The sequence below is a fragment of the Barbus barbus genome (genome assembly GCF_936440315.1).
Source record: "Barbus barbus genome assembly, chromosome: 8".
Classification (NCBI taxonomy): domain Eukaryota; kingdom Metazoa; phylum Chordata; class Actinopteri; order Cypriniformes; family Cyprinidae; genus Barbus; species Barbus barbus.
Window position 1 is genome coordinate 10,233,167 of NC_136736.1, and position 26,652 is coordinate 10,259,818.

At 39.9% G+C, this 26,652-nt stretch overlaps 1 protein-coding gene across 2 annotated transcripts; it reads left to right on the forward strand.

Moving 5' to 3' along the window:
• Positions 1 to 533: 533 nt before the first annotated feature.
• On the forward strand, positions 534 to 26,310 carry LOC306874428 (uncharacterized protein). Of its 2 annotated transcripts, none has more exons than XM_079424468.1 (9): positions 534 to 679; positions 9,906 to 10,018; positions 10,663 to 10,738; positions 13,333 to 13,519; positions 13,775 to 13,843; positions 17,442 to 18,379; positions 19,168 to 19,991; positions 20,076 to 20,279; positions 24,558 to 26,310. In XM_079424468.1, the coding sequence occupies exons 1-9, from the start codon at positions 588 to 590 to the stop codon at positions 24,806 to 24,808; spliced, it is 2,754 nt and encodes a 917-aa protein (XP_079280594.1). In that variant the 5' UTR covers positions 534 to 587; the 3' UTR covers positions 24,809 to 26,310. The 2 variants fall into 2 exon arrangements, with proteins under 2 accessions (XP_079280594.1, XP_079280595.1); XM_079424469.1 differs by having other exon boundaries at positions 552 to 708.
• The last annotated feature ends 342 nt before the right edge of the window (positions 26,311 to 26,652 follow it).

The window sequence follows — 26,652 nt, forward strand, 5'->3', positions numbered from 1 at the left end:
ATTGTTTTAAGAAAATTTGACATTTTTCTTCAATGCATAGCCCTTATTTATCAACATCGAGCTCATAACTGCGGCTAACTACTCTAACAGCAGCAGAGAACACTACTGTATCAACGTTAACATAAACAACAACAACAACGTATAGAAGCAATGTTGTTGTTATTTGATCAAAGTTAGTTATGAATTAAATGAAGGTGAGATATTTCTTCAGCCGTATCATAAAAAGCAGACAGCGATAGATCTGTCAGTATTATCTGATGAGTACAATTAACTTCGCTTAGAAACAGAAATACCCCCCCGACCTATACTGGAGGACGCAACCATTTCTTTAATATGGGGGAGTTTAGGTCTCTATTTTTTCATAGTTTCAATAATTTTATATTGGCAACAAAACCAAAATGAAGTGTTATAAGGCAGGTGGGTTTCAAACAAAAATGCCCATCGAAGTATTTACAAGTGCTGCATTACAAGCGCATCGATTGCCCTCCCCTAGCGTCTGAGTGAATGGTATCGTCCGAAAGAACCTGTACATAGAGCGAGAGAGCGCGAGCGCAGCGCGAGATAGAGGACAGCGCTCATCGACGGGAATGGCGGAAACCGTTCGCTCGCTCTTTGACTACCGGGAGCCGCCGCCGCTGGACAGCAACGGAGAGAGCAGCAAACCGCCGCAGCCACGAGGGTGAGGGAGTGAACAGACGCGAGAAAAAAGTAACATTTCCAGAGATGACACTGACTTTAAAGCTCAGAAACGTCTGACAGAAATAATATCACTTTTCTGTTACTACAAAATGATCGTAATCACTAAAGTTTTTAAAATAGTTGTAGGCAAAACAATTTGTAATCAAAGATAAAGAAATGTTGTATTAAGTTATGAAGTTAAGTTGTTCTTTAAAAATAACGTTATTTCTCTGTTGTGACTGGAATCAAGTGTGTGTGTGTGTGTGTGTGTGTGTGTGTGTGTGTGTGTGTGTCATTTAAACGACAGTGACTACCAATCTGATTTATTTTCAGTTTAAAAATGATGCAGAATGTAGTTTTTAATCACTATTAACGTTAACTCCGAATACACGTTTGACGTGTGAGAGAACGAGTGTGTTTGTGTGAGTGAGTGTGTGTGTGTGCGTGTTTGTGTGAGTGAGTGAGTGTGTTTGTGTGAGTGAGTGAGTGAGTGAGTGTGTGTGTGTGCGTGTTTGTGTGAGTGAGTGAGTGTGTTTGTGTGAGTGAGTGAGTGTGTTTGTGTGAGTGTCACAGGGAGTGTGTGTGTGTGTGTGTGTGTGTGTGTGAGTGTGTGATTGCGTGTGTCTGTGTGTCACATGGAGAGCGTGTGTGTGTGTCTGTCTGTGTCACAGGGAGAGAGAGAGAGAGAGAGTGTGTGTGTGTGTGTGTGTGTGTGTGATTGCGTGTGTGTCACAGGGAGTGAGTGTGTGTGTGTGTGTGTGTGTGTGTGTGTGTGTGTGTGTGTGTGTGTGACTGCGTGTGTGTCACAGGGAGAGTGTGAGTGTGATTGCGTGTGTGTCTGTGTCACTGGGGGAGCGTGTGTGTGTGTGTGTGTGAATGCAGAGGGGAGGAGGGAGAGAGCTGAGCGTGAGAGAAAGGAACAAGTACAGTGTGTGTGTGTGTTAGTTCGTGTGTGCATGTGTGAAAGAGAGTGTGTGTGTGTGTGTGTGCTTGCGTGTGTGTATCTGTGAGTGAGAGCATGAGAGGGAGGGAAAGACAGTGAGTGTGCGTGACAAAGGCAGACACAATATGCTGGTGTGTGTGTGTGTGTGTGTGTGTACCTGGTATTCCCTGCATTATGGGGACCAAATGTCTCTACAAGGACAGAAATACCAGTAATTTCTGATCTTGTGGGGACATTTTTTTATAAATAGCTTGTAAATCATAAAGAATGAAGTTTTTATTTTTTGAAAGTCTAAAAACGGCAGTTGTTTTGTGTGAGGGGTAGATTTTCGTTTAGGGGATAGAAAATACAGTTTGTACAGTACGAAAATCATTACATCTGCGGAATGTCCCCATAAACCATGACAATCCTGTGTGTGTGCGTGTGTGTTTGTGTTTGTGTGGGTGTGTGTGTGTGTGTGTGTGTGTGTGTGTTTGTGTGTTTGTGTGTGTGTGTGAAAGCGGGAAGAGTGTTTGAGAGTGAAAGTGTGAGACAGAATGAGTTTGTGATTGCATGTAACAGTTGATAAAAGGTGTGTATATGTTGGAACTGGTGTGTGTGCTTATGTTGTACCTAAATAGTATGGGGGCCAAATGTCTGTTTTTACTGAGGACAGTAAAACCTGAAATCACCTACATTGTGAGAACCGGACAACACTTGTCATGAGAAAAAAACCTTGTATATACATTGTATATACTAAATAATAAAAATATAAAAATACAGAAAGGTTTCTATGATGGTAAGGTTTTAGTTTAGGTGAACATAAATATCATTAGCTCAGGATAAAACAATAGTCAATGGAAAGTCCCCACTATGATAGAAAAACAAACATGTGTATACATATGTGTATTTGGGTGGAGTGGAGAGGACCATCTAAAAGGTATTATTGTTAAGGTGTGTATGTTTGTCAGGAGAAAGGTGTGTGTGGGAGTGTATAGCACACGGTGCTGAAGAAGATGTGCATTTTAAATGTGGGGAGAGTGTGTGAAGTCCGTTGAGTGTGTGATGTGTGTACGTGAGAGACAGGGGAAGTGTGTTTGAGACTGAGTGAAGGGGAGGGGTGTGCGTGTGTTTGTGCGCACATGTGTGTTACTGAGGGGAGGAGGGAATGAGAGTGTTTGTGTAAATCTCTCTGTGTGTGTGAGAGAGAGAAAAGAGAACAGCAGTGTTTGGGTCAGTGAGTGTTTATGTGTAATCACTGGGACTTGTGTGTAAAGTATAAAGCCAGTGGATAACTGAAAGTGTGTGTGCGTATTTGTTGATTGTGTTTGTAAGGGAGAGCTGGATGAACAGGTAGTGTGTGTGTGTTTGTGAGAGAGTGAGAAATACATGTATTCATAGAGAAAGACAGAAGGCAGATATAGAAACAGAGCTTTTAAAATGCACATTGTGTGTGAACCATATATATCTATTGTAAGAGAGTGAGACGGCTTCACTGAAGCAGTTTGAAAGAAAAACCTGAACAGAGGGGTTTTCAATTAACTCTGAGCTGATTCAGAGGAAGTTTTCATTGCTCAGAGGTGCTCTTTCATAGTTTAGGAGACATAATGGATTTATGTTTAATCGAGATATTAACTTTGTCTAATATGTCTCTAATAATCCAAAAGAGAAGTAAAAATGGAGAAATGAAAATTTACAAGATAATTGTTGAAATACAGCAAGAGTACGGAGCTACAAAATTAATGTAGATAGCTCAGATCTGATTGTCTGAACTTCAAGAATTTCATAAAATGTTTGAAATCATACTGATAATTTCATTGCAGACTTCAAGTGTGTTTAAATGTGCAGTTATGATTGAGGTAGCGCAGGTTTTTGCGAAGTAGAGTGACAGTCTTGGGGCTGGTTTTTGTGTTTGGCAAAAAACTAAAGAGCGGAGATGCATTTAAAAAATATATACATTTATTTTAACTGAACTGCTGCATTTTTAGAACACCGTGTTATATGTGAGATGCTGTGGAAGATGCAGGCGTACTGGTCAAAGTTGTCCATCTAGCACGTTTACTAGAAAAACAATGGAAAAGCAGGAATGTGAAATGCAAAACCATGTTCTGTGTGAACAGACCCTTAATCTGTCAGTACGATTATACAAGATACAATGTGTAATCGAATACTTGATACAAACTGGTACAATACCTTACTTTTGTTGCATTACACTTCTGTCTTTTGGAGCACAAGGACAAAGCAGAAGCAAAATGAAAATTCTATTTCTACTTATCCTCATGTCGATTCAAATCTGTATGACTTTTTTCAGTGGAACCCCAAAAAAGCAATTTTGATTTATTTAATTTTTGTTCCATACAATGAAAGTCAGTGAGGTACAATGTTGTTTTGACCCCATCATTTCCCCAGCAGTGCTCCGCAGAAGGAAGAAAGTTATACGGGATGTAACTGACATGAAATTTTGACAGAATTTACATTTTTAGTTGAACTATCCCTTTAAAGCATATGCATGTTGAATAATGCCAATCTACAATCACACTTCGATTTCACAAAAACTGGTATGATTTCCTTTGACTATAGTGTTTATAGTTAAAAAAATAAAAATAGAAAATAATTATAGCTTTAAATTTTTTAAAGTGCATGTAAATGCACTTGTTGAGATCTCTTTTGAAATTCTAGATTGAGATGCTTATTGGGGTCTTTTTCCTCAGGCGAACATCTGAGAAGCAGGAGACGTGATTATATTCTCTGTTTAATCTCATTGTTCTCTTGGAGAACTGAGATATTAACGAGATCTGAAGTGATGGACAGTTGGTTAGGTGTGGTAGAGTAGGATTAATCCAATCTTAGTGCGCTCGCATGTTATAAGTGAGTAATTTTTAATGTTGTGTGAAAATAAGTGGTTTGAGTGACAGATTTGTGAGCCAAAAAAGTGTGTGTCTGTTTAAGAGAAAGACAGAGAGAGTATGTTGTGACGAAAAGCGAAGGGGAGGGAGCGAGTGTGTGTGTGTGTGTGTGTGAGAGAGTGAGAAGCGAGGCTGTGTGAGTGTGTGAGTGTGTGAGTGTGTGTGTGTGTGTCTGAGAGCGAGAACGAGAGAGGAACAGGAGGGTGTGTGTGTGCGTGAGAGGCAGAGAGGAGGGAAAATGGTGAGGAAATGTGTGTGCGCGCGTGAGTGTGTGTGCGCGCATGCTTGCAGGTTTGAAACTGAAAGAGAAGGGGAGGGAGAGTGTGTGTCTTGGAAACAGAGAGAAGACTATATGCGTGTGTGTGTGTGTTTAGGCTTGTGTGTGTGTCTGAGGTGTGTGTGTGTGTGTGTGGTTGAGTGAGTAGGGGAGGGTGAGTGTATGTGTGCTCATGAAGCAGAGAGGCGTGTGTGTATGTATGAGAGTGTGTGTGAGAGACAGATAAAGGAAAATAGATTGTGTTTGTGTGGAACTGTGAGAGAAATTGTGTGTTTTTGTGTGTGTGTGTGTGTGTGTGTGCGCGCGCGCGTGTGTGTGTGCGCGCATGTGTTTGTTCTAGTGGCTCACTGTGGAGGGGAGGGTGAGTGTGTTTGTGCTCTAGAGGCAGAGAGAGAGGGCGGGTGTGTGTGTTTTGGAGAGAGAGAGACAGAGAGAGAGAGAGAGAGAGAGAGACTACAGAAGACTGCGTGAGTGTGTGAATGTTTGTGCGTGTGTGTGTGTGTGTGCATGTCTATGTGGTTTATGAGGACACAAATTTGTATAATGACATGGGTATGACAGAGGTATTACATATGAAGGTGATTTATGAGGACACTGCCTATGTCCCCGTAATTCAAAAGGCTTAAAAAAAACATACTAAATGTTGTTTTTTTGAAAATCTAAAAATGCACAAAGTCTCCTGTGAGGGCTAAGTTTAGGTGTAGGGTTGGTGTAGGGCAATAGCACACACAGTTTGTTCAGTATAAAAACCATTACGCCTATGGAGAGTCCCCATAAACCACAAAAGCCAACGTGTGTGTGTGCTGAAGTGAGGGAGTGTTTATGCATCTACTTTGTTTATGAAAGAGGAAGAGAGTTTGTGTGTGTGTGTGTGTGTGAACATGCAGTGTGTGTAGGCGGATATGTTATATGTTTGAGGAGGAAGACTGTAGATTGTGTGTGTGTGTGATTTATTTGTGAGAATGAATAAGACAGAGAGTGTTTTCAACAAAGGCGTGTGTGTGTGTGTGTGTGTTGATTGCGTGAGTGTGTGCATGTCTTCAGACTGAGAGCCTGCATGTGTATGTTTACATTATTCAAACGTGTGTGAGGGAGAGAAAGACAGACAGGAAAATGGTGTGTGTGAGAGAGTATCTTCAGAGAGAATGTATTTGCTGCAGACTTTGTGTACGTGTCTGTGTGTGTGTGTGTGTGTGTGTGTGTGTGTTTGTCTGAGAGAGACAGAGAATATGAGACTCCGGCTTGGTTATTTGAGAGAGCGTGAGTGAGAGAGTGTGTGTGCTCTTTAGTGAGCTTGTGTGTGTGTGTGTGTGTGTGTGTGTGTGCGCGTGCGTGCATGTGAGCTTGAGATGGAGGAGGGGTGAGTGTGTGTGTGTATGTGAGCTCAGCTGAAGAGAAGATATTTGTGTGTGAGTGTATGTGTGTAAGAAGGATTTTAAAGGGTAGGGTGTGTTTGCATGTGCATGAACATACGTGTGTGTGTGTTTTTTTGCATTGTGGACTTGTAAAGAGAGCTTTGTTTGTGTTCTTGTGCACATGTGTGTCTTTCTGCTTGCACATGTGCATTTCTGATTGGACTTGTTTGTGTGTTGTTTTGAGTGGAATGAGATTTTACGTGTGTATGTGAGGGAAAGAGGAAAAAAGAGATAAACAAGTCGAGATACACAAATGAACGAAAGGGAAAGATTTTGGCTTGTGGAATGAGGAGGGATTAAAAGCATGTCCGTTTTGCAGTGTATTGACTTGGAGAATGAGTTACACAAGTGTGTGTAATCAGATTTACTGAGGAGCTGGACAGGAGTATGTCCAAAGAAAACGCTGTCTGTTATTCAAATGCATCTCAGTGGAACGTGTGGAAGACGTTCTCACGGTCGACTTTGGAAACGCACCTGTAAACAACACAATTACAATGAAAGAAGAGAAAACGAGCATGTGTGTTAGGGTTCGACAATAAGGACAGTGCCATGGCCTGAGGCTAGAGTAAGAGAGTTTTGGGCCTGAAGACTGAAATGCGATGTGCTTCATTGGACACATCGCTTGTGTGTTCTTTGAATCCACTTGAAGTTAATCTGTGACGTTTAAGGAGCGGTCACATTTCCCCACACAGATTTCACTTATGTTCAAGTTGGTCACTGTGAATTCTGTGTGAGCTGTGCTTTATATATCTCTATGCCAGAGGTTGCATTAGATTTTAACATTGTCCGTCATTGTGACGGACAGGGTCGTAAAAATTCTGTCATAATCTTATTATTACCTGTCATTTTAATTTTCATATTTTAATTATAATAACACATTTAATTGCTTTTATTTTTGTTCACATTTTCATTTTTAATAATGAACCTAGAAGATGAGCATGTAGGCTGTCTTATGCATTTATTTATTTATGAAGGGAACAGATGAACAGAGACTGCGTCACTTTTCATGTTCAACACCGCAGTGACAGTGGAGGACACTAAAGTAACTTTTTCTTTATTAACCCTCTAGTTAATAAATTCTATTCCAAGTGCACAACACATGAAGTTGTTGACATGATGTAAATATTAAACAAATCACTTGTTAAATATCTCTGCTTAAAAGATGCATGAACTACAACTACATCCTGTAAAAACTTGTCTTATACATGTTATATGTTCAGAAATAATAGGCTACAAGGAAAATGTTTAAAAAAATTCTAAACAGTCAATGTAGCCTAATTCAAATTTTATATTAAGACTTTATACATAGAATCCGAAAATTGTATGTTTGTAAACTGCACACTTGTAAATATATCTGTACATCCATTCATTTAAACCGTTACATTTCTACTTCTGTATATAGTGCATTATTTAATTTTCAGTTTTTCTTATATTAGTGTTATACTCCATCTCTGCTTTGTAATTCCTATGTCTGCTGCACTAGATTGCACTATGTCCACACTTTCTTCTGCACTGGAAGCTCAAGTCAAATTCCTTGTGCGTAAACATACTTGGTAATAAAGCTCTTTCTGACTTCTGAAGGTATAGCACCAGTAGACCAATAAATGTTCTGTGAAAACCATGAACAACAGCTTTCAGCCTATCACCATGATGCAAACATGAAATATCAGACATACAGTAGTAGTTCTAAACAGGTTGGATCGTTCATTTCTCTTTACTATGTTATCATTGACATATTGTCAAAGTGTCTAATTCTAACATCTGGTAATATTTATATTCAAAATTTTATATTTTATAATATTCAATATTTTATTTGATAAAAAATAAAATTGTGGCAAAACATTAAATTAGAATTAATCGATAAAGTCAGAAAAATCGGCCAGCCACAGTGAGTTTTATTTTTGTTTTTGGAGCTGATGATCCTGCGCTCTGCTGCCACACTGGAGCGCACTCACCACCAACTGGACAGGGGTGGAAATTACAGTTATTAATTACAATAGATCACCCTCAGTGTAAACTGTCAAAGTGACGGACTTCAGATTTTTCCGTCATTGCTAAAAAAAATTCCAGCAATGACGGAGAATTTTCAGTTAATGCGACCTCTGCTCTATGCTCTTGACGATAAGACCTTTTTTGCCTGCAAAATTTCGCTAACGTGACCACACATTTGAGGGGACTAGGGCCCTCTAGAGGGCCTCAGCATACTTCCAAGGGGCCCCAGTAAGTATTTTTTTAATTAAAATAATATTTAATCAAAATGTTAAAAACACTAAGAATAAAGAAGTACAACATTAAACTGATATCATATATTTTACTTTTTTGTAAAACAAAAGTGCCAGAGGTACATATCAGCCTAGAACAGGAAGGCCATTGAATATTGTCTCGGACAAAGTGGAGAACCACTGCTCTATTGGTTAAATGTCTTTCATTATGCAAATTCACAGGTTAGAGTTCACTAGACTTCATCATTTGTCATCCGCGTGCCAAAGTTCAAGACGAAATTACTTTGGATGAGCTTGCACATTTAATTTTCTCACATTTGTAGGTATATGAATGGAAGTGAATGGAGCAGGACGTCTTTAGTTACTGTGGCTTTCATTTTAATTGGTTTAATAATTGTCAATAAATAGAATATAGTAATACACAGTAAATAAACAGAAAGTCAGATTTTCAGTGTTTCATCTGCTGAACAATCGACACCAAGGCACACAGCATTACAACTCATTGAAGATTTCGTACTTCTACACACAACCTCATTTCATTTAAATCAGTTTAATACTCCCATCTACTCTGATTAGGTTCCTCAGACTTGTCTTTGAAATCATCTATATGACAGTTCATTATAAAGCTGACCTGAAATGGTGGATGGAGGGATGAACACATGAGTCTGCCTGCCTACGTGCACACAAAGACACGCAAACATATGCTCTTGGGTCCAGATGGAGGGTCGGCCAGATCAATATCCAGTCGGCAAGACTGAGTCTTATCACAGCTCAATGAATACGTTAAGCGCGCGTGCACACACACACACACACACACACACACACACACACACACACACACACACTGAACACATCTGTAACCAAGAGACTGCACATCTCTACACTTGTCTAATTAAGCATTCACAGTTGCATCTGTGGAAAGCGGAGCTTTGGCTTTCATACACAGCTCTATTAACGGCAGTTCTCACACACACACACACACACACACTCTTATGTGGTCAGTTACACTCTGTTGGAGCTTTAATGATTATAGATTTGTGAGTAAAACTGGCTCTAGATCTGTGTTATGTTAGAATCCCCACACATAGATTCCACCAAACTGGTTCATCCTCTTGAAGGAGAGCGAATGTACAGTGGATTAATTAGTGGTGTTTGTTAAGATGAGCAGCACATTATATTTCTCATGTGCTTGACACATTATGATTCAGATCAGTTGGCAGACTTCATTTAGTTAAGGTATAGAAGATTAATTGTATAGGTAGCACTATTTTTAGTAACATAGCTGCTTTAAACAAGTCTTAATTAAACATCTTTTCTTGCCACATGTTTTTCGTTCATAAACGTAAGCAAAATTGAGCAAGATTTGTGCTGTTATTTCCATCAATCCACTGACGTGTCCAGGTTATTGATCTGTCTTTGTGATTTATGTTTTGTTGCTGATTAAGTTGGTCAGGCTGTCCATTTAATGTAATGTGTGTTTCATAGACGTGGCTGTGGAAGGAAAAGGAAAGGGACACCAGTAAAGGTGTGCGACAGAGTCTTTGCTACAGAGGATGAAGAGGAGAGCATGTCAGAGAACAGCTTTGGACCAGAGAAAGGTGAAGTGTGTTTTTGTTGCTTTAATACATAAGAATAAAGAGAACTGAAAGTGATCAAAAAGGGAGGAACTGGTTTGGAAAATATCAGCACACAGAATCATAAAGAATTGTTATTCAAATTTTGATGTAAAACCTTAAATAATAGATTTTAGTATTAAATAATAGATTTAATGTATATTAAAAATCTTTATATATAAATATCTTCAATATATACATATTTATGTAAGATGAAAGAACACTTAATTTCCCTGAATGCTCTAATTTAGTTGGAGGTCACATGTTCAGTCTTCTTAAATACTCTAGTCAAGCAGGAATTTCTGCTTGCCAACATCCATTGATTTAATTAGTGTAAGTGCGAATGTGCCATAACTCATCGAAGTAAACACCATGACTTATCATTGGAGTACATTATACATGTGTATGTTTCAGAGATCAGCGTAAGGCTGATGAAACATGGGGCAACTTGTTGCTTGGGCACTTTTCCATTAAGAATGGGTAACAAATTTCTATCTGGATAATTGGGATCAGTCGTGGGCCCTGTGTCTCAGCTGGTTGCCTGTTGATTGATGTTCAAAAAGTTGCCCCGTGTATCATCAGCCTAAGTGTGTAAATATCTATATGAGACCCTATTATATGTGTTTCAGGTGATGGTCATGAGGACAAACACAGCGTGTCTGCTGCTGATGGACCGTACTATGAAACACAATCTGTTCAGCTCTGGTGAGTGAGTGACTGTGTGTGTGTGGTCTGAGTGGAGATACTGTACGTGTGTGTCTGTGTGCGTGCTAGGATGAGATGGCAAGTAATTGTTTGTTGTGTGGTTGGGAGATACAGTTGTGTGTATATGGAGGTGGGGGATTACTGGAATGCAAGCTGTGTGTATATGTGTGTGTGTTTATTGCAATGTGTTTATTATCGTTGGGCCAGTGAGAGAATGTGTGTGCGTGTTTGTGTGTTTATCATAGTGAGTTGCTGGGCTTATGGTACATGTGTGTAGGGGTGGGAATCTTCAGGCACTTCACGATCCGATTCTGATTCTGGGAGTCACTATCCAATTCCAAAACTATTCTAGATCTACGTTTTTTTCCCCTAATTAATTCTTCTGCTGTGCAAATACATCTTTACAACTTTACATTTGAACCAAAATTGCAGTTTCTATGCTTTTTGTTTATAGTTGGAATCTCTGTATGTCAGTACTGCCGTCTTAAACATAGGGGTGTGAATCTTCATTGGTTTCACGATTCAATTCAATTACGATTATCATTATCAACTCAATATCACAATGAGTCACAATCTCAGTTTTCAATATTACTGCACATGGCTATATTTTCATATACATTTTTATAAAATTTATTTTGTGCAAAATTTACTTTTTTTAAATTATATAAGCAGGCTACCTTTTTAAAAAATTACTTAAAATAAGTATTCTTTAAGTATCCGAAAGTTTACAGACAATAGTTAAGGGTTTTTCTTTTTTTCCTCAGCATTATTGCCGTTTGATTATTACTGATGAGATCATAGACAGTGGCAGCTTTGACAGGCTGCATGCACACTAATGCACAGATCTATTTTGATGATGTTTTGTCCTGCTCTGAAAACATAACTGTGTGTAGCCTACGTCAATTTCGTATAAAAGTATTCGAAAATGCAAGTGCATTTAACCGCAGCTCTAGTGCTGTCAAAATTAGGGCGTTAACGCAGGCGATTCATTTTTTCAGTTTAACGCATTAAAATTATTTAATGCCGTTAACGCAGGGGCGGAGCCTGGGGCTGGCCACCCCACTCATAACTGCTGCTTCAGTCTCTTTTTTTTCTTGACAAGAAGTGCATTTATTCAGTCCCAGAATGTCTTTATGACTGGAGACGTTTCAGACGCGCCTTCCAACTTTATTTCAGTGCCAGGCGTGAGTCAAACGAACGTGGAAACCTTACTGTGCTCGCAGCGCGCTGTAGCCTTCATCATTTCATATCAAATCGCGAAAGAAACTACGAGTATGCAATGTCGTGGTCAGTTAAGGGATGACGTTACCAAAAAGGCAATTAAAGCTGCCATAAATCTGTGCATGCATGTAATATGTTATGAGTCACATTTAAGAACATGTCTCTGAAATTATTTCAAAACTGTCCTGGAGCAGCCTAGCACTGTCTCCCTCATCTAACACACCCGATTCAACTCGTCAGCTCATTAGTAGAGAATGAAATGGGTCCGATCTGAAATGGGTCAGAAAAGGTAAAGAGAGTTGAGAGAAAATACTATGCGTGTCAGATACGCGTCACGGTCAGCAGCGCCATCTCTTAAAGAAAAAGCAGCCAAAACAACCTAATAACCAGCTGCTCTGATGTCTGTTCATCAAGAAAAAAAAGGGGAAATTATTAACTTTTATAGCTTTAAGGATTCATCTGGATTTAGTTTAGAATTTAGTGTTTGATAACTTTTTTCAATTTCTGTATATTTCTGCTGAGGGGCACAGGTAGCTAAATTACATTTATTATAGGCTAATGGGTTTATGTAAAGATTGTTTTAAGTTAATTTAAATTAGAAGTTATTTTTAAAGTCTAATAAATGTTAAAATTGATATTATAATTTACAATAACTATAGTACATTTTTTTTATAGGGAAATCAGTATTAATTTGTATCAGTGATACTGGCCTCCGGTCATAAAAAAGATGGCATTAAACAAATATTAAAAATATACTGTCTTTATGTTGTTTGTACATTAATTTGAAGATTGAATGTGAAATTATTGCAATATAAAAGTATATTTTTAAAAATGTAATATTAGATGGGATTAATCGCGAAAAATGTGCGATTTAATTAGTTAATTTTTAATCGATTGACAGCACTAATATATATATAATGATGATGACGTGTGTGGGGTCAACAGTGTGTTCTGTAATTATAAATTTATATTTATTTATGACCTTCCTCCTGGGTTGGGAATGTATGCCAGGTTTATTTGGGCTTCAGAGCTGATGGTTAATCTACATCAATAAGTATATGTTAGCATACACAAAGTAGCATCAACTAATTATAAACAACCTGTTTGTGATTCAGATCTATTTATCTAAACCCACTGCTTAATAATGCTATGAGTTCACACCCAACGGGACATTCTAATTTGTCGTTTGAGAAGATATGTTATTAATGTTAATTATGAAAGCAGAGATAGCATGACTTTAGCACAGGACATGCATTAGTCTGCCGCTCCGTGGTTTAAAATACAGGATCTGCAAGATTTCCCAGCTGTGATGTGGTTCTCTCTATCAGTTTTGTTTGCTGTATTGCTGTCTGATGTAGTTTTCTCTCATGCAGTGTGAGTGAGGAGGGCTCTAGCGGAGAGAGGGGGGCTGTCTCGTACCCCCCATCACCAAACTGCCACATTCGTGAAGTGCACTGTGGAAGTCAAGTGCGACTGATTGTCATAGCGATCCGCGACATCGCAAAGGGGGAGGAGATCACTGTGGATTACAGTTTGACCGAGTGGGGAGAAAATGCTATGGTAAGTGTAACCATGATAATGGCTAGCACATCTCAGTGCTTTAAACTCATTTTGCACTTAGTGTTACTAATAATATGCAAATTGTTGCAAATTTATCATTTTGATGTGTTTGTGATGTGAGTTTATATGCATTGTGTTTGATTTGTTCATGTTTATGTGTGAGAGTGTTGGAAGGACCTTATAGTCCCACTCTTATGTCACATGATTTACTTTTTTTTTTTTTTTTTTTGTAATGATGTCACATCCCTCTCTCAGGGTTCCCATGGCACTGTGCCTCCTAGTAGCTTTGATTGCAGCTTGGACCGCGAGAGAAAAATTAAGAAGGTAAATATACATTACATTTTTACGAATACACTTACAGACACACCAAGTTACCAAGCAACAGTCATTTTCAGGCCTCTTTCTGAATATCATGTCCTGCTGAAATGATTGCTGCACCCCTGGCCATTAGTACCATAAGCACCACAGCACACTAATATCTCCTGCATTTTCCCACTGTTTCATCCCGTAATCTTAGACATACTTTTAAATTAAATTCAACTTTAGTGTGCCTCCTGGAATTGAGCAACCTGTAAAGCCATCATGAAAAATTGACCCTGGTTGCATGTTGGCATTGTATTTTTTGCTCAGTGTCTTTTTAGTTGGTGTCCTTTAAACTGTTCAACCATTATTTTAGGGTTCTGTTCCTGGTCATTTTCGAAATGCCTTTAAAATAAAAAAAATTATAGAATTAACAACGTGAATTGACAGTTTAATAAAGGTTAAAGGGATAGTTCACCCAAAAATGAAAATTCTGTCATTAATCACCCTCATGTCGTTCCAAACATATAAAACCTTCGTTCATCTTCAGAATTGTTGAATAAAGTAGTTATTTTTGTTTTTTGCACACAAAGTATTCTCGTAGCTTCATAAAATTACAGCTGAACCACTGATGTCACATGAACTAATTGCTGGTGTTCTTAATACCTTTCTGGACCTTGATCGTGGAAGGACCCTTGCTGTCAATGGAGAGTCAGAAAGCTCTCGGATTTCATCAAAAATATTTTAGTTTGCATTCTAAAAATTAACGAATGTCTTATGGGTTTGGAAAAACATAGGGTGAGTAATTAATGACAGAATTTTCATTTTTGGGTGAACTATCCCTTTAAGACAGTAATAGCAATTAATTGACAAGAAAAATCATTGTTTGAATGTTTCTAAGCACCTTCAGCCTCCACATTCTGGTCAAAAACCTCTTCAAAATGTGTGTTGGTGGTGTTTAGTCATTCCCAGGTGGATACAAATAAGTTCTGTCCTACATTTGTCAATTTCAGTCATTGCATAAAAACAATTCATCATTTAAATTTGTTACAGAAGTAAAATGAGCATAAACCTCGATTGCAATGCTTTCCAGATCAGAATCAGAATGAGCTTTATTGGCCAGGTATGTTTACACATACGAGGAATTTGTTATAGAGACAGAAGCTCCACAGTGCAACAGAAAGACAGCAACAGGACAGGACACAGATAATAAAAGAATAATATACAAATAGGCAATGTACAAAATAGCAAAAACACAATATATAATATAGACAATTATGTGTGTACAGGTCTGATATGCGCAAATTTGAAATGAAAAATAAGTATGTGTGGTGAATAAATAAATAATGTATAAAAGTGTTGTGTGTTCCACGTTTAATGTCAAGTGTTCATGAGATGGATTGCCTGAGGGAAGAAACCGTTCCTGTGTATGGTCGTTCTGGCTCTCAGAGCTCTGTAGCGTCGACCAGACGGTAACAGATCAAAGAGGAAGTGTGCTGGATGTGAGGGGTCCAGAGTGATTTTGCCAGCCCTTTTGCTCACTCTGGATAAGTACAGTTCTTGGAGAGTGGGGAGGGTTGTACCAATGATTCGCTCAGCAGTCCGGACTACCCTCTGTAGTCTTCTGAGGTCAGATTTGGTAGCTGAGCTGAACCAGACAGTTATTGAAGTGCAGAGGACGGATTCAATGATGGCAGAGTAGAACTGTTTCAGCAGCTCCTGTGGCAGGTTGAACTTCCTGAGCTGGCGAAGGAAGTACAACCTCTGCTGGGCCTTTTTCACAATGGAGTCAATGTGAATATCCCACTTCAGCCCCTGATAAATTGTGGTGCCCAGGAATCTAAATGACTCCACTGCAGTCACAGTGCTGTTCATGATGGTGAGTGGGGGGAGTGCAGGGGGGTTTCTCCTGAAGGGCACGATCTTCTCCACAGTTTTGAGCGTGTTGAGCTCCAGGTTGTTAAAACTGCACCAGCCGGCCAGCTCCTTAACCTCCTGTCTGTAGGCAGACTCGTCACCGTCCTGGATGAGGCCAATCAGTGTGGTGTTTTTTGCAAACTTCAGGAGCTTGACAGAGGGGTCTTTAGATGTGTAGTCGTTGGTGTAGGAGAAGAGCAGTGGGGAGAGAACACAGCCCTGAGGAGCTCCAGTGCTGATGGTGCGGGTGCTGGATGAGAATTTTCCCAGCCTCACTAGCTGCTGCCTGTCTGTCAGGAAGCTGGTGATCCACTGACAGACGGAGGTGGGGACGGAGAGCTGTGTCAGTTTATTCTGAAGGGTGTCCGGGATGATGGTGTTAAAAGCGGAGCAGAAGTCTACAAACAAGATCCTCACATAAGTCCCTGGTCTGTCCAGATGCTGCAGCATGAAGTGCAGTTCCATGTTGACTGCATCATCCACAGACCTGTTTGCTCTGTAGGCAAACTGAAGGGGGTCCAGTGATGTCCTTCAGATAAGCCAAAACCAGTCTTTCAAATGATATCTGGCCACAGAGGTTAGAGCCACAGGTCTGTAGTCATTAAGTCCAGTAATTTTGGGTTTCTTTGGGACGGGGATGATGGTGGAGCGTTTGAAGCATGAGGGGACTTCGCAAAGATCTTTGTGAAGATGGGGGCCAGCTGGTCAGCACAGGTTTTTAGGCAGGCTGGTGACACACCGTCTGGGCCTGGTGCTTTCCTCCTTTTGTTCTTACTGAAGACCTGGCGCATGTCGTCTTCACTTATCTGCAGTGCAGGTGTGGGGGAGAGGAGGGTTGCAGGAGGTGTGAATTGTGTTTTTTCAAACTTGCAATAGAGCTCATTCAGGTCATCTGCCAGTTGTTGATCCTCCAGAGTGCTGGGGGATAGTGTTTTGTAACTGGTGATATCTTTCATACCTTTCCACACTGAAGCAGAATCACTGGAAGAGAATTTGTTCCTTAAGTTGCCAGAATAATTCCTCTTTGCCACTCTGATCTCCTATTCCAGTGTGTATTTGACCTGTTTATACAAGACTTTGTCCCCTTTTCTGTAAGCATCTTCTTTGGCCTGACGGAGCTGTCTGAGTTTTGCAGTGAACCATGGTTTGTCATTGTTGTAAGTTAGATGAGTCCTGTTAGGAATGCACATATCCTCACAGAAACTGATATAAGATGTTACAGTCTCTGTCAGCTCGTCCAGATCGTTTGCAGCAGCTTCGAAAACAGGTTGAAACAGGCTTGTAAAATCCACTCTGTTTCATTAGTCCATCTTTTAACAGTTCTTAATACAGGTTTAGCAGATTTAAAGCTGCTCGTGGGACAGAGTGATATGCGTCCTTTATCACGGTGTAACAGTGATCCAATATATTACTGTCTCTGGTGGGACATGTGATGTGCTGTCTGTATTTTGGCAGTTCGCGGGAGAGATTAGCTTTATTAAAGTCCCCGAGAATGATTAAAACAGAGTCCGGGTGTTTATGTTCTGTGTCTGTGATCTGATCAGCGAGTTTCTGTAAAGCTGATCTCGCGTTCGCTTGCGGAGGAATGTAGACACTCATGAGAATGAACGAACAAATCTCCCGCGGCGAATAGAACAGCTTGCAGTTAATGAATTATTCACCCTTTTACAGATAATTTTTTTTATTTATTTATTTTTTTCTATAGGAGGAAGAGTCTGGCCCAGTTCCACTTTCTGCATCAGAATACCTTACACCTTCCTGGTCTCTCTCTCCTTCCTCCTCTCCTCTGTCTCACTCTGAGCCCAGTGATTCAGACCTTGACTCGGATGATGCCAATGGAGAGGCACGCATGCAAACACTTCACCGCCGAATGAGGCACAAAGCTCTGTCTGCTGCACATGCTAAAAGAAAAGCACTTCACCGACCCCCCAGCCATCCTCCCCCTTTTCCACACTCCCTCCCGTCCTCCACACTGCAGCCTGCTGCTCCCTCCAGACCTGTGTTTAAGTGCCCGCCGCCTGCAGGAGTTGCTGCTAATAGTGTCAATGTGTCAGTGGGTCGTGGGCAGAGCACCATGGCACAGAAACAGCGCTGTGTTTACTGTGGCCGTCACTTCCGATCTCTCCCACGGCATCTGGAAAAACACCATGCCCACCAGCCGGACGTGCGCTCTGCTTTGGAGCAAGCACGCACCCCTGGTGACCCTCGTTGTGTACAATCGTGTCTCCCATCATCTAGCAAACAGTCCCAGTGCCTACAAGTGGCTCCTGTGCCAGGTGTGGTGGTGGTAACACCACAGTCACCTCCCTCTTCTTCTTTGTCTCCAGTCAGAAGGAGCCCTGCCCTCTCTAGCCCTACTTGCAAAAGTCCTGCCCCAGCGACTCCTCCCAGAAGAGGAGGTGTCCCCGTGTCTGTCTTAAAGAGGAGCCCACCCACTCCTGCTACTCCTCCGAGAAAAGGAGGACGAAAAATGAAAAAGGATAAAGAGGAGGTAGACATTTTTCAGAAGATGAAAGAAGAGGAACTGCCCACTCCAGGCTTTGTGGATCTTGTTAAGGAGTCAGAACCTTCGAAAGAAGAAAGAGACGACAATGGAGGAAGAGAAGAAGAAAGCGGAGCAGAGGATAAGACTGACCTATCAAGGTTAGACATTCACAATGTTAAAAAAAAGTTTCACTGGCTATGTATACATACAACCAGACACTCAGTTTGGCTCAATCAGACTGAAAAACCTTCATGTAAACGCCTTACTTGATCTGATTGAGCTCGATCTGAATGAAATTTCGATTGGATTGAAAGGGGTTTATTCCTTTTCTAATACGATCAAGACTGGAACTGAAAGGACTGAGCATATGCAATGACGTGAAATAGTGTAACACATGATGTGCTTTTCCCATTTAAAAAGTATTGTAAAAATGAGTGTCCGGTCATTATAAAATTCTCCTTTCACTCAGAGTCTGTGAAGTGGAGTCCTTGTTTTGGATTCTCATCCATAGATGACTGGTTTTTGGCACGGGGACGGGCACTTTTACTGCGTGATAAATATAAGCAGCACAGCACGGCTGTTTATAAGCAACATATATCCAGAAATGGATAAATAGTAATTCTGCTGTTTAAAACAAATAAAAAAAAAACAGTGTAGGAGAGTGGTTATTGGGCCCAAACTGCGGGGAACTCTCTATATCCATGCAGTGTGCACATCAAAAAATCAGTTCTGATTTGAAGCTTGTGGCATATAAATGTGCACATCAACCCAATCACTTTTAGCGTTCATATAAATACTACATATTCAGAATCAGATTTATCAATTGGAATGAATTCAGTCCAATTAAAACAAAAGTTGTGAATGTAAACATAGCCATTGTTCAAATTCATATAAATTTAAATTTAAAACTTAACTTAAATTTAACTTTATCTTTCTCTTTTCTCAGTTTGCGTCGTCCCCACATGCTCCCACTTCTTTCCTCCCTTTCCTCCCTGGTGTTGTACCTGCGGCGGCTGCAGCACTCTGCCTTTATTTCTCTCTCCCGCTCACCACAGTCGGCTGAGGCATGGCGTCTCCTCTGTCACTGCAGCCTGGCCCTTCTCATCCTTTACAATCGCCGCCGTGAATGTGAAGTCTCCAAACTGACAATCTCAGAGTATCAGGCCCGAGTCGCACCCCAGTACCCCATCCCTGTACAACCTGGTGCCCCGCCAACTCTAACCCCACTGGAGGCTTCGCTCTCACCCTTCGAGCGGATGGTCCTTCCTCATCTCCCTCGCGTCGGAGTCCAAGGGAAGCGTGGCCGCGTACAGCCGCTCATCCTCCCGCCACACTCAGAAGCCTGTCTGGAGATGCTTTTGCAGACTCGTGCCGGTGTGGGAATTGATCCACAGAACCCCTACGTGTTTGCCAGGCCATATCATTCACCAGCCACTCCCCTGCGAGGGACCGACTTACTACGTAGTTTGGCTCGGTCCAGTGGTTCGCGGCACCCCCAGGCACTGACGCAGACACGAGTTCGCAGGCAGGTGGCGATACTTACGCAGCTGCTGTTGTTAAGTGAGAGTGAGGAGGAAGGACAGCACGGGGCTGCCATACAGCGATTGGAAAGCTTCTTGCAGAAGGAGTATCACGTGACTCAAAGCTGTGCAACCATCGGCCAGGACCCTGGGCTGATGGGTCTGATCGGTCGGGTGGTACTATGTGGAGAGAGAGATGGCGTCTTGTTCCGAGGAATGAGTTTACATCACATCTGTCTGGAGTTAGATGGTGAGTGAGTTGTTGTGTCAAGCACATGGCAGGTGTAAATAAAAAGTATTGGACTCATCAGTCATACTTACCCTTTCCTTTCAGTGTTGTCCGGAAACTCTGCCGACTCGCTGTCAGAGGACTCAGATGTTGAGCAGAGTAAAGAGAAACCAGAAGCAGCATCTCCTGCAACCACCATTGTGATGAAAAAAACCACAAGCAACAGCAAATCTCCCAGGCCCAAGAAGATGAACAGCAGCTCCCTGCTCTCAGCGGGACGCAAAAAGGCCTCAGGACAGCCCAAATCTGGTGAGTCTTGTTGTGTGACTGTCATACAGCATGACAATATTTATTTGTACTCCTCAATTCCAGGAAATGAGGACAACACTGATAATTGTGACATAATCCGTGTTTTCATGCGCAAAGCATGAACCAGTTAAACCAGGGTTAATATCATTTTAAAAAACAGATTTTGAGGGCTGATAAATGCAACCTTTGTTAAAATCATATAGCTACACTAACTAAAAATAGGAAAGAACATAAATTTAAATTAATAAGATTTATTGACTCCTATAACATGTTGTTCTCTTGTGTCTTTGCCATAAAACAGATCTTCCTTTTATAATGCAAAACATTTCTGTAATGAGGACAGTAAACATTGCTGTTCTGTAGCCATGGTGACCAATCTGTTAGATTAGGACAGACTTAACTTTTTCTGACATTTAAAATTAGCTTCTTTTTTTTTTTGTCCTCAACAGTTAATCTAATAACGAATGCATTTTTTTTTTCCTGCTAATATGGTAGCAAATAGGTATTTGTCAGTTCTAAAGGTATTATTTTCATTGACCTATGCACATAATTTCCAATTAAAGTATATTGTTGTCCAGCTTTCATTCAGAAACATAGTCTAAATCTATTGGAATTACAGGTTTTAAAGGGGTCCTATTATGCTTTTTCACTTTTTAAATTTTAATCCGTGTGTAGTGTGTATGTTTGGGCATAAAATTATCTACAAAATTACAAATCTCAAAGTCCACTCCAAAGGGAGATATTTCTTTCTTTTTTTTAATCCCTTTTCAAGAACTACAATGAATGGCTCGTTTGGACTACAGCGTTGTTTTCCGGTGTTTGTGATGTCACAAAGCGGTCCATTAGAATATCATTAAAATAAATCCCACCTACAGAAATTCGAATGGTTGGCGTTGGGGAAAACGCTTGGTTGAGCACTGCACGTTTCAAAATCGAAACCCGGGGCTGCTGTTTTTATATCACTTTATTTCTGAAGGAAACCGACTGTCCTCAGAAATTTTGGAAGTCATTTTCATTTCATCTTGCATGTAATGTCTGATAAAGCAGCGTTTGTGAGCGGAGCTCTGCTTTGTGTATAGCGTTACCAGGGAAAACCTCACTCTCTACTAGGGCTGTATACCTTGGAGAACCTGGCGATACGATACATACCTCGATACACAGGTCACGATTCGATACGTACCTCGATACAGAGCTGTCTCGATACGATTTGATACAATGTGACACGATTCGATACGATTCAATAAAAATACATGGGCCAGAGCCAATTAGTTAATGCTGAACACATTTACTCAACAAACAGAACTCTGCATTTTTCTTCAATTTAATGAAGACAAAAGTGCATTATAACAAAGTGCATTTTGCTTAAATATTTGCAACTTTAAGTGCTCTGATTAATTGTACACAAATTGTATTAATCTGGAAATTACCACAAGTCAACATTTAACTTTCCAAGGGTACAGTCTGAGCTCACACAAGCACAAAATCTTCTTCTTATTATTCTTAACTTATTAAATCTTCTTATAATTCTTTTTTGTGACACCATGTACTGCCATAACATATTTCACTATGAAATCACTTAAAGGTGCCATAGAATGCATTGATACAGTATTTTAAATTGTTCTCTGATATCTACACAGAAGGTATGTGGCTTAGGTAAGGGCAAAAAATCTCCAGAAACGATTTTACATGTCCATTTACAACCCTAGGATTTCTCCCTAGAATGAAACGGTCTGTTATTGGCTTATTTGGCAGGGTCACGAATAATAATGAGCTCTGCTCTGATTGGCTGTTTCACAGTACGGCTCATCAGCAAGAAGGAAGCACAGGGAGGAAAATATATATTTAAATACTTTCTCTCGCAGTTATATCGTCGGGTAATTATACTGTATATAAAACGCAGGCATCAGGGAGCCGTTATTAATATGCGAGGCATTGAAACTGCTTTTGAACGATCCATCGATCGCGTTATAGTTCACTTTCAAGAGACGCGATCACACAAACTATGTTTACATTATGGAGCAACAGTACTTACCACACATTTCACAAGATCAGATGCTTGTCAGTGGTGCTCAGGATCTGTAAGTCATTCGCCATCATCCTCATCTCTCCTTACTGAGAGTGAAATCTTATGTACTGCAAGGAGCTAACCATGTCCCTTTAGTGGCTCGCGTTATTTGCTTTCTGTGCCTTTCTGAATACAGACACCAACCCATCCCTGCACTTCACACCCCCTGCACGGCCTGGAACATAACATTTATTGTGTTATTTTCGCTGTTGTCCGCGCTTGTTTATTTACAATACCTGCAGAGCTTCTGATGGTTCGGCCGGCTTAGAACAAGGGCGGGTTTATGCAAATGTTGGGGGCGTAGTGATCCCGACTGTTGCGTCACAGTCGGTGTTATGTTCTGATTCGCCTGTTTTTCAGTGGTCTTTTTTAATCACGAGATTTACATATGAAGGAGGAAACTATGGTGTTTGAGGCTCACTGTATGTCATTTCCATGTACAGAACTGTTATTATTTAAATATGCCAGGGTAAAGACAGTTTTTCATTCTATGGCACCTTTAAATGCTACATCTTGCTTTAACATTTTCCATGAGTTTTTTTGAAACTCGCGGGCGCCGCTGCGCCCCCTAATGGCTGGGCGGAGTATCGATACTAAGGGCTAGAATATCGATACTGTATCTTTTTTTATTATATCGGTATGCATCTAAGAATCGATATTTTGAGCACACCCCTACTCTCTACCACTCCAACAACGCCTCCTGCTGACAGAGAATTAATTTGCATATATATGCCGCCACAAATAGTGTAAGTCTGTGGGACTATGTTTCACTGCAATTCATGTTATAATGTTAGAATTAAAGAACAATAAACATAATACATATTACCGTTGCACTTATCTGTACATAGTAAATGCAGTTATTTTTTAGCTGTTGTTGACATCCAATCTAAAGTGATTTAGCCAAAAAAAAAACAATAACGTTACCGCTTTAATATGTCTTGCAATATCCGTGTGTGCAATGGTTCTGCACGAACCTCAATATCTCAGGGTCTGAATTGATATGGCAATATTGAGGAAGGGATGGGGCAGTACTGAAACACCGTCTAAGCTGTTCGCCAATCACAACGCACTGGGACAGCTAACCAATCACAACACATTTCGTTTTTTGGAAGGCGGGCCTTCATCAAACCCAGAACTAATCAAGGTTTGTGTCAGGCTGGGGAGAGAGGTATTGTAATAATGTAAATTATGTGAAAAATAATGTGTTTTTCGCATGAGAGCATGTTCTAGTACACCCCCAAAACAAAATCAAGACTTTGTAAAAGAGCATAATAGGACCCCTTTAATTCTTTGTCATGCTTTATGCTGTATTTGAGTGATTCTGAACTCAATCTTTTTAATTAATGCCTCTGACAGAACCACACAAGTGTGGGGAAAATGTAAGCCATAAGAGTCTTATGTTGTCCGTTTTTATATCGTCCTTAAAAAAAATTACTAGAAATTGGCTTTTTTTTTTTAAAAATATTAAATGTTTAAGTATCACTGTCTGGTTTGGGCATGTGAATATTCAGAATAAACTGTTTATTTGACCAAAAATTCCGGTTAATGTAAGCATGTTGGAGCAAAAATGTATTTTTCAGATTTCTTGTAGCCAGAATATTGGCATACCTGGTTATGTTTATGGTTTTGGAATATAAACATCTACATATATTATTTATGGCATCATTGTATGCATGATCATGTAAAACAGTGTTTCTCAATCAGGCAGTCTCAGCAAACTTGTTAGGGTACCTCAAGATGACTTAAAATTTAAATTAATAAATTAATATTTTAAAATAATCTAGCTCAAATTTAAATGCTTAAAAAAACAGTATGTAAATTGAAATTATATTTATTTTCCACCCCTCAATAACCTTTTTATTGCAATGCTTGGTTAATCCATTTAATATCAAATATTCAGTTTCTGTAAATAAAAAAAGTTTGAAACCATATCACAATACATGCAATTTCCCATAAATATCATATGTAGATGTTTTCATCTCAAAAGTATACAGCTGCCAGTTCTTTGGTAAAATGTAAACGAGCATTGTGATGGTGGTGTTTATTGTCAGCCATAAGGCCAGAGCTACAGGCCTGAGTCCTTCAGCACAGTGCTAACTCATTGACCTGAGCGTATGCACTTGGGCCTGGGGGAGCAGAGTGGGAGCGGGAAAGCCTGAGTGCAGTGTTTACACAGGAATAATGATTAACATACGTTCTCCTCTCTGTCCCAGGTAAACGTGGTGTGCTGAAGCGGCCTTGGTCTGAGGCAGAGCGGGCTGCTGTTGAGTCCCACCTGGTGCAAAACATCGTGGAGCTGCGAGTGCCGGCTAAAGCGGACTGTGAGCGCTGCCTGGAGCTCTGCCCCCTGCTGGTCACCAACCACCGGGACTGGAGGGCTGTGAAATTCTATTGCCACAACCGTATACAGCTGCTCAAGAAAACCCAGCAGAGACGGGGTCCACCCGCCCTCTCCGTTTGCTGAGGCTGCTCGGAAGGGTCATCCAATAACAGCAGATGTGTAAGGGAGGGAAAATATTGACATGGTACAGTCACAGTAAACACAGTACAAATGCTTTAATATGATGTTGTGCGTGATTCGTGTCCGGTGTGTAAAACGGAAAATGGTACCACTCTGGGAAGCAGACAGAAATTGCCACTTGTGTACTTTTCCAAGTATGACGAAAGAACACCATTTTTTTTTCTGTCTGCAGATGACCAGTAGGTTTTTCTGTTGCTGGCTTAAAAGTAGATGACCATTTTTGACCAGCTGGAAGTCTGAATGGCTTTGCTCTCCCTTTGGCCATGCCTCTATGTCTCCAATGATTGAGCAGGCAGACTAAGCAACTTGTGCCTTGATGGGAGTCAAACCTCAATTTCATTCACATTTGTGAACATTTAACTGTTGCTTACAAATTTAATAATTTTTCATGAAATGAATGAATATGCATAAGAAATGGGATTTAAAAAAAGAAAGTCATCCAAGTCCATTTTTGCCTACCATCTTTGCTCATTATCCCTTTGGAAACCAACCTGAATTGAAAAATTTCATTTAAAGTTTTTTTTTTTTTTTTCCCCATTTTTTTGGGAATTCCATAAATCCCACTTTTGTTCCTACCATTTTAAGCCTTATGTGATTTTTTTTTTTAATTAAATAGTTCTGTCCTCATTTACAGTATTCATGTTGTCGAACCAGTATGACTTTTCTTGAGTAGAACACTCAGTAGAAATTTGAATGATTTTTGAATGCACTTGTCTCTTGCAATTCCAATTGCAAATACAAATATCATATGGCATCATAATCTAGTGCGCAGTTTCATATGGATGACATTTCTTGTTTTTTTTTTTTATATTTATGCATTATTACTCGTAATTACATGGACAAAAATGACCAGAACATTCTTCAGATTTCCTACTTTGGTGTTCCATGGAAGAAAGTCATACAGGTTTGAAAGAACATGTGAGGGAGGATTTATTATTATTAAAAGTTAGCTGTTTGGTACTGTAGCTTGTTTAGCATTGAAAAATATGCACCTATCTGTCCTGTACTGTAGAAATGGACATGAATGAGTGAGCAGATGTGTTTAGTTCACTTGTTTGCATTGTATTCATCCATCAAATCCATATCGAAATTGGAAACACATGATAACCACACGTAACACCTCAGTTTAAACTTTTTATATATCTATCTACTTTGCTGTTTTGTTATCCTTTGTTCTTTTAAACCTTGCAATGTATATATGGACACACACATATATATTGTCGTTACTGTTAACAGTGGTATTGTTATTACTATAAAATCTTACTGTGGTAAGTGTTTTTTCCATTTCCACTTCATGTACATACTGAATGTAAATATTTGCAGAAAAAAAGAGCACGATGTAAATAAACCGTAGGCAAGACAAGCTTGTTTTTATGTTGTCTGTGGTTTTTTTTTTTAAGTTGTCTGAAATGATGATAATAATAAAAAAAATTGTTTGTAATTCTAGACTTGGTCTTATTTGTGCTGCTCTTATAGAAAAAGAAAAATAACAGCAAAAATCCTTACAATTCTGTCCAAAGATTTACATCTAGTGATGTTCTGTGTTGCATAAATTTGAAATAATCTAATCTGGTATTGTTAATTACATTTTAAATGGAGCAATGTTTTTGTAAGCGTAGTGCATAATCTTTTTCCCTTATTGATCACTGTCATTGCACTCTGATTGGCTAGTGAATGGCAGTTATTTGTTTTGCTCCAGTCAAAAAGGTTTGTTTGCATTAAATGTTGGAAATCAAGCTCCTGCTGTCTTTAGTAGTTGGTCCAATATCATTTAAAAAGAGTGGATT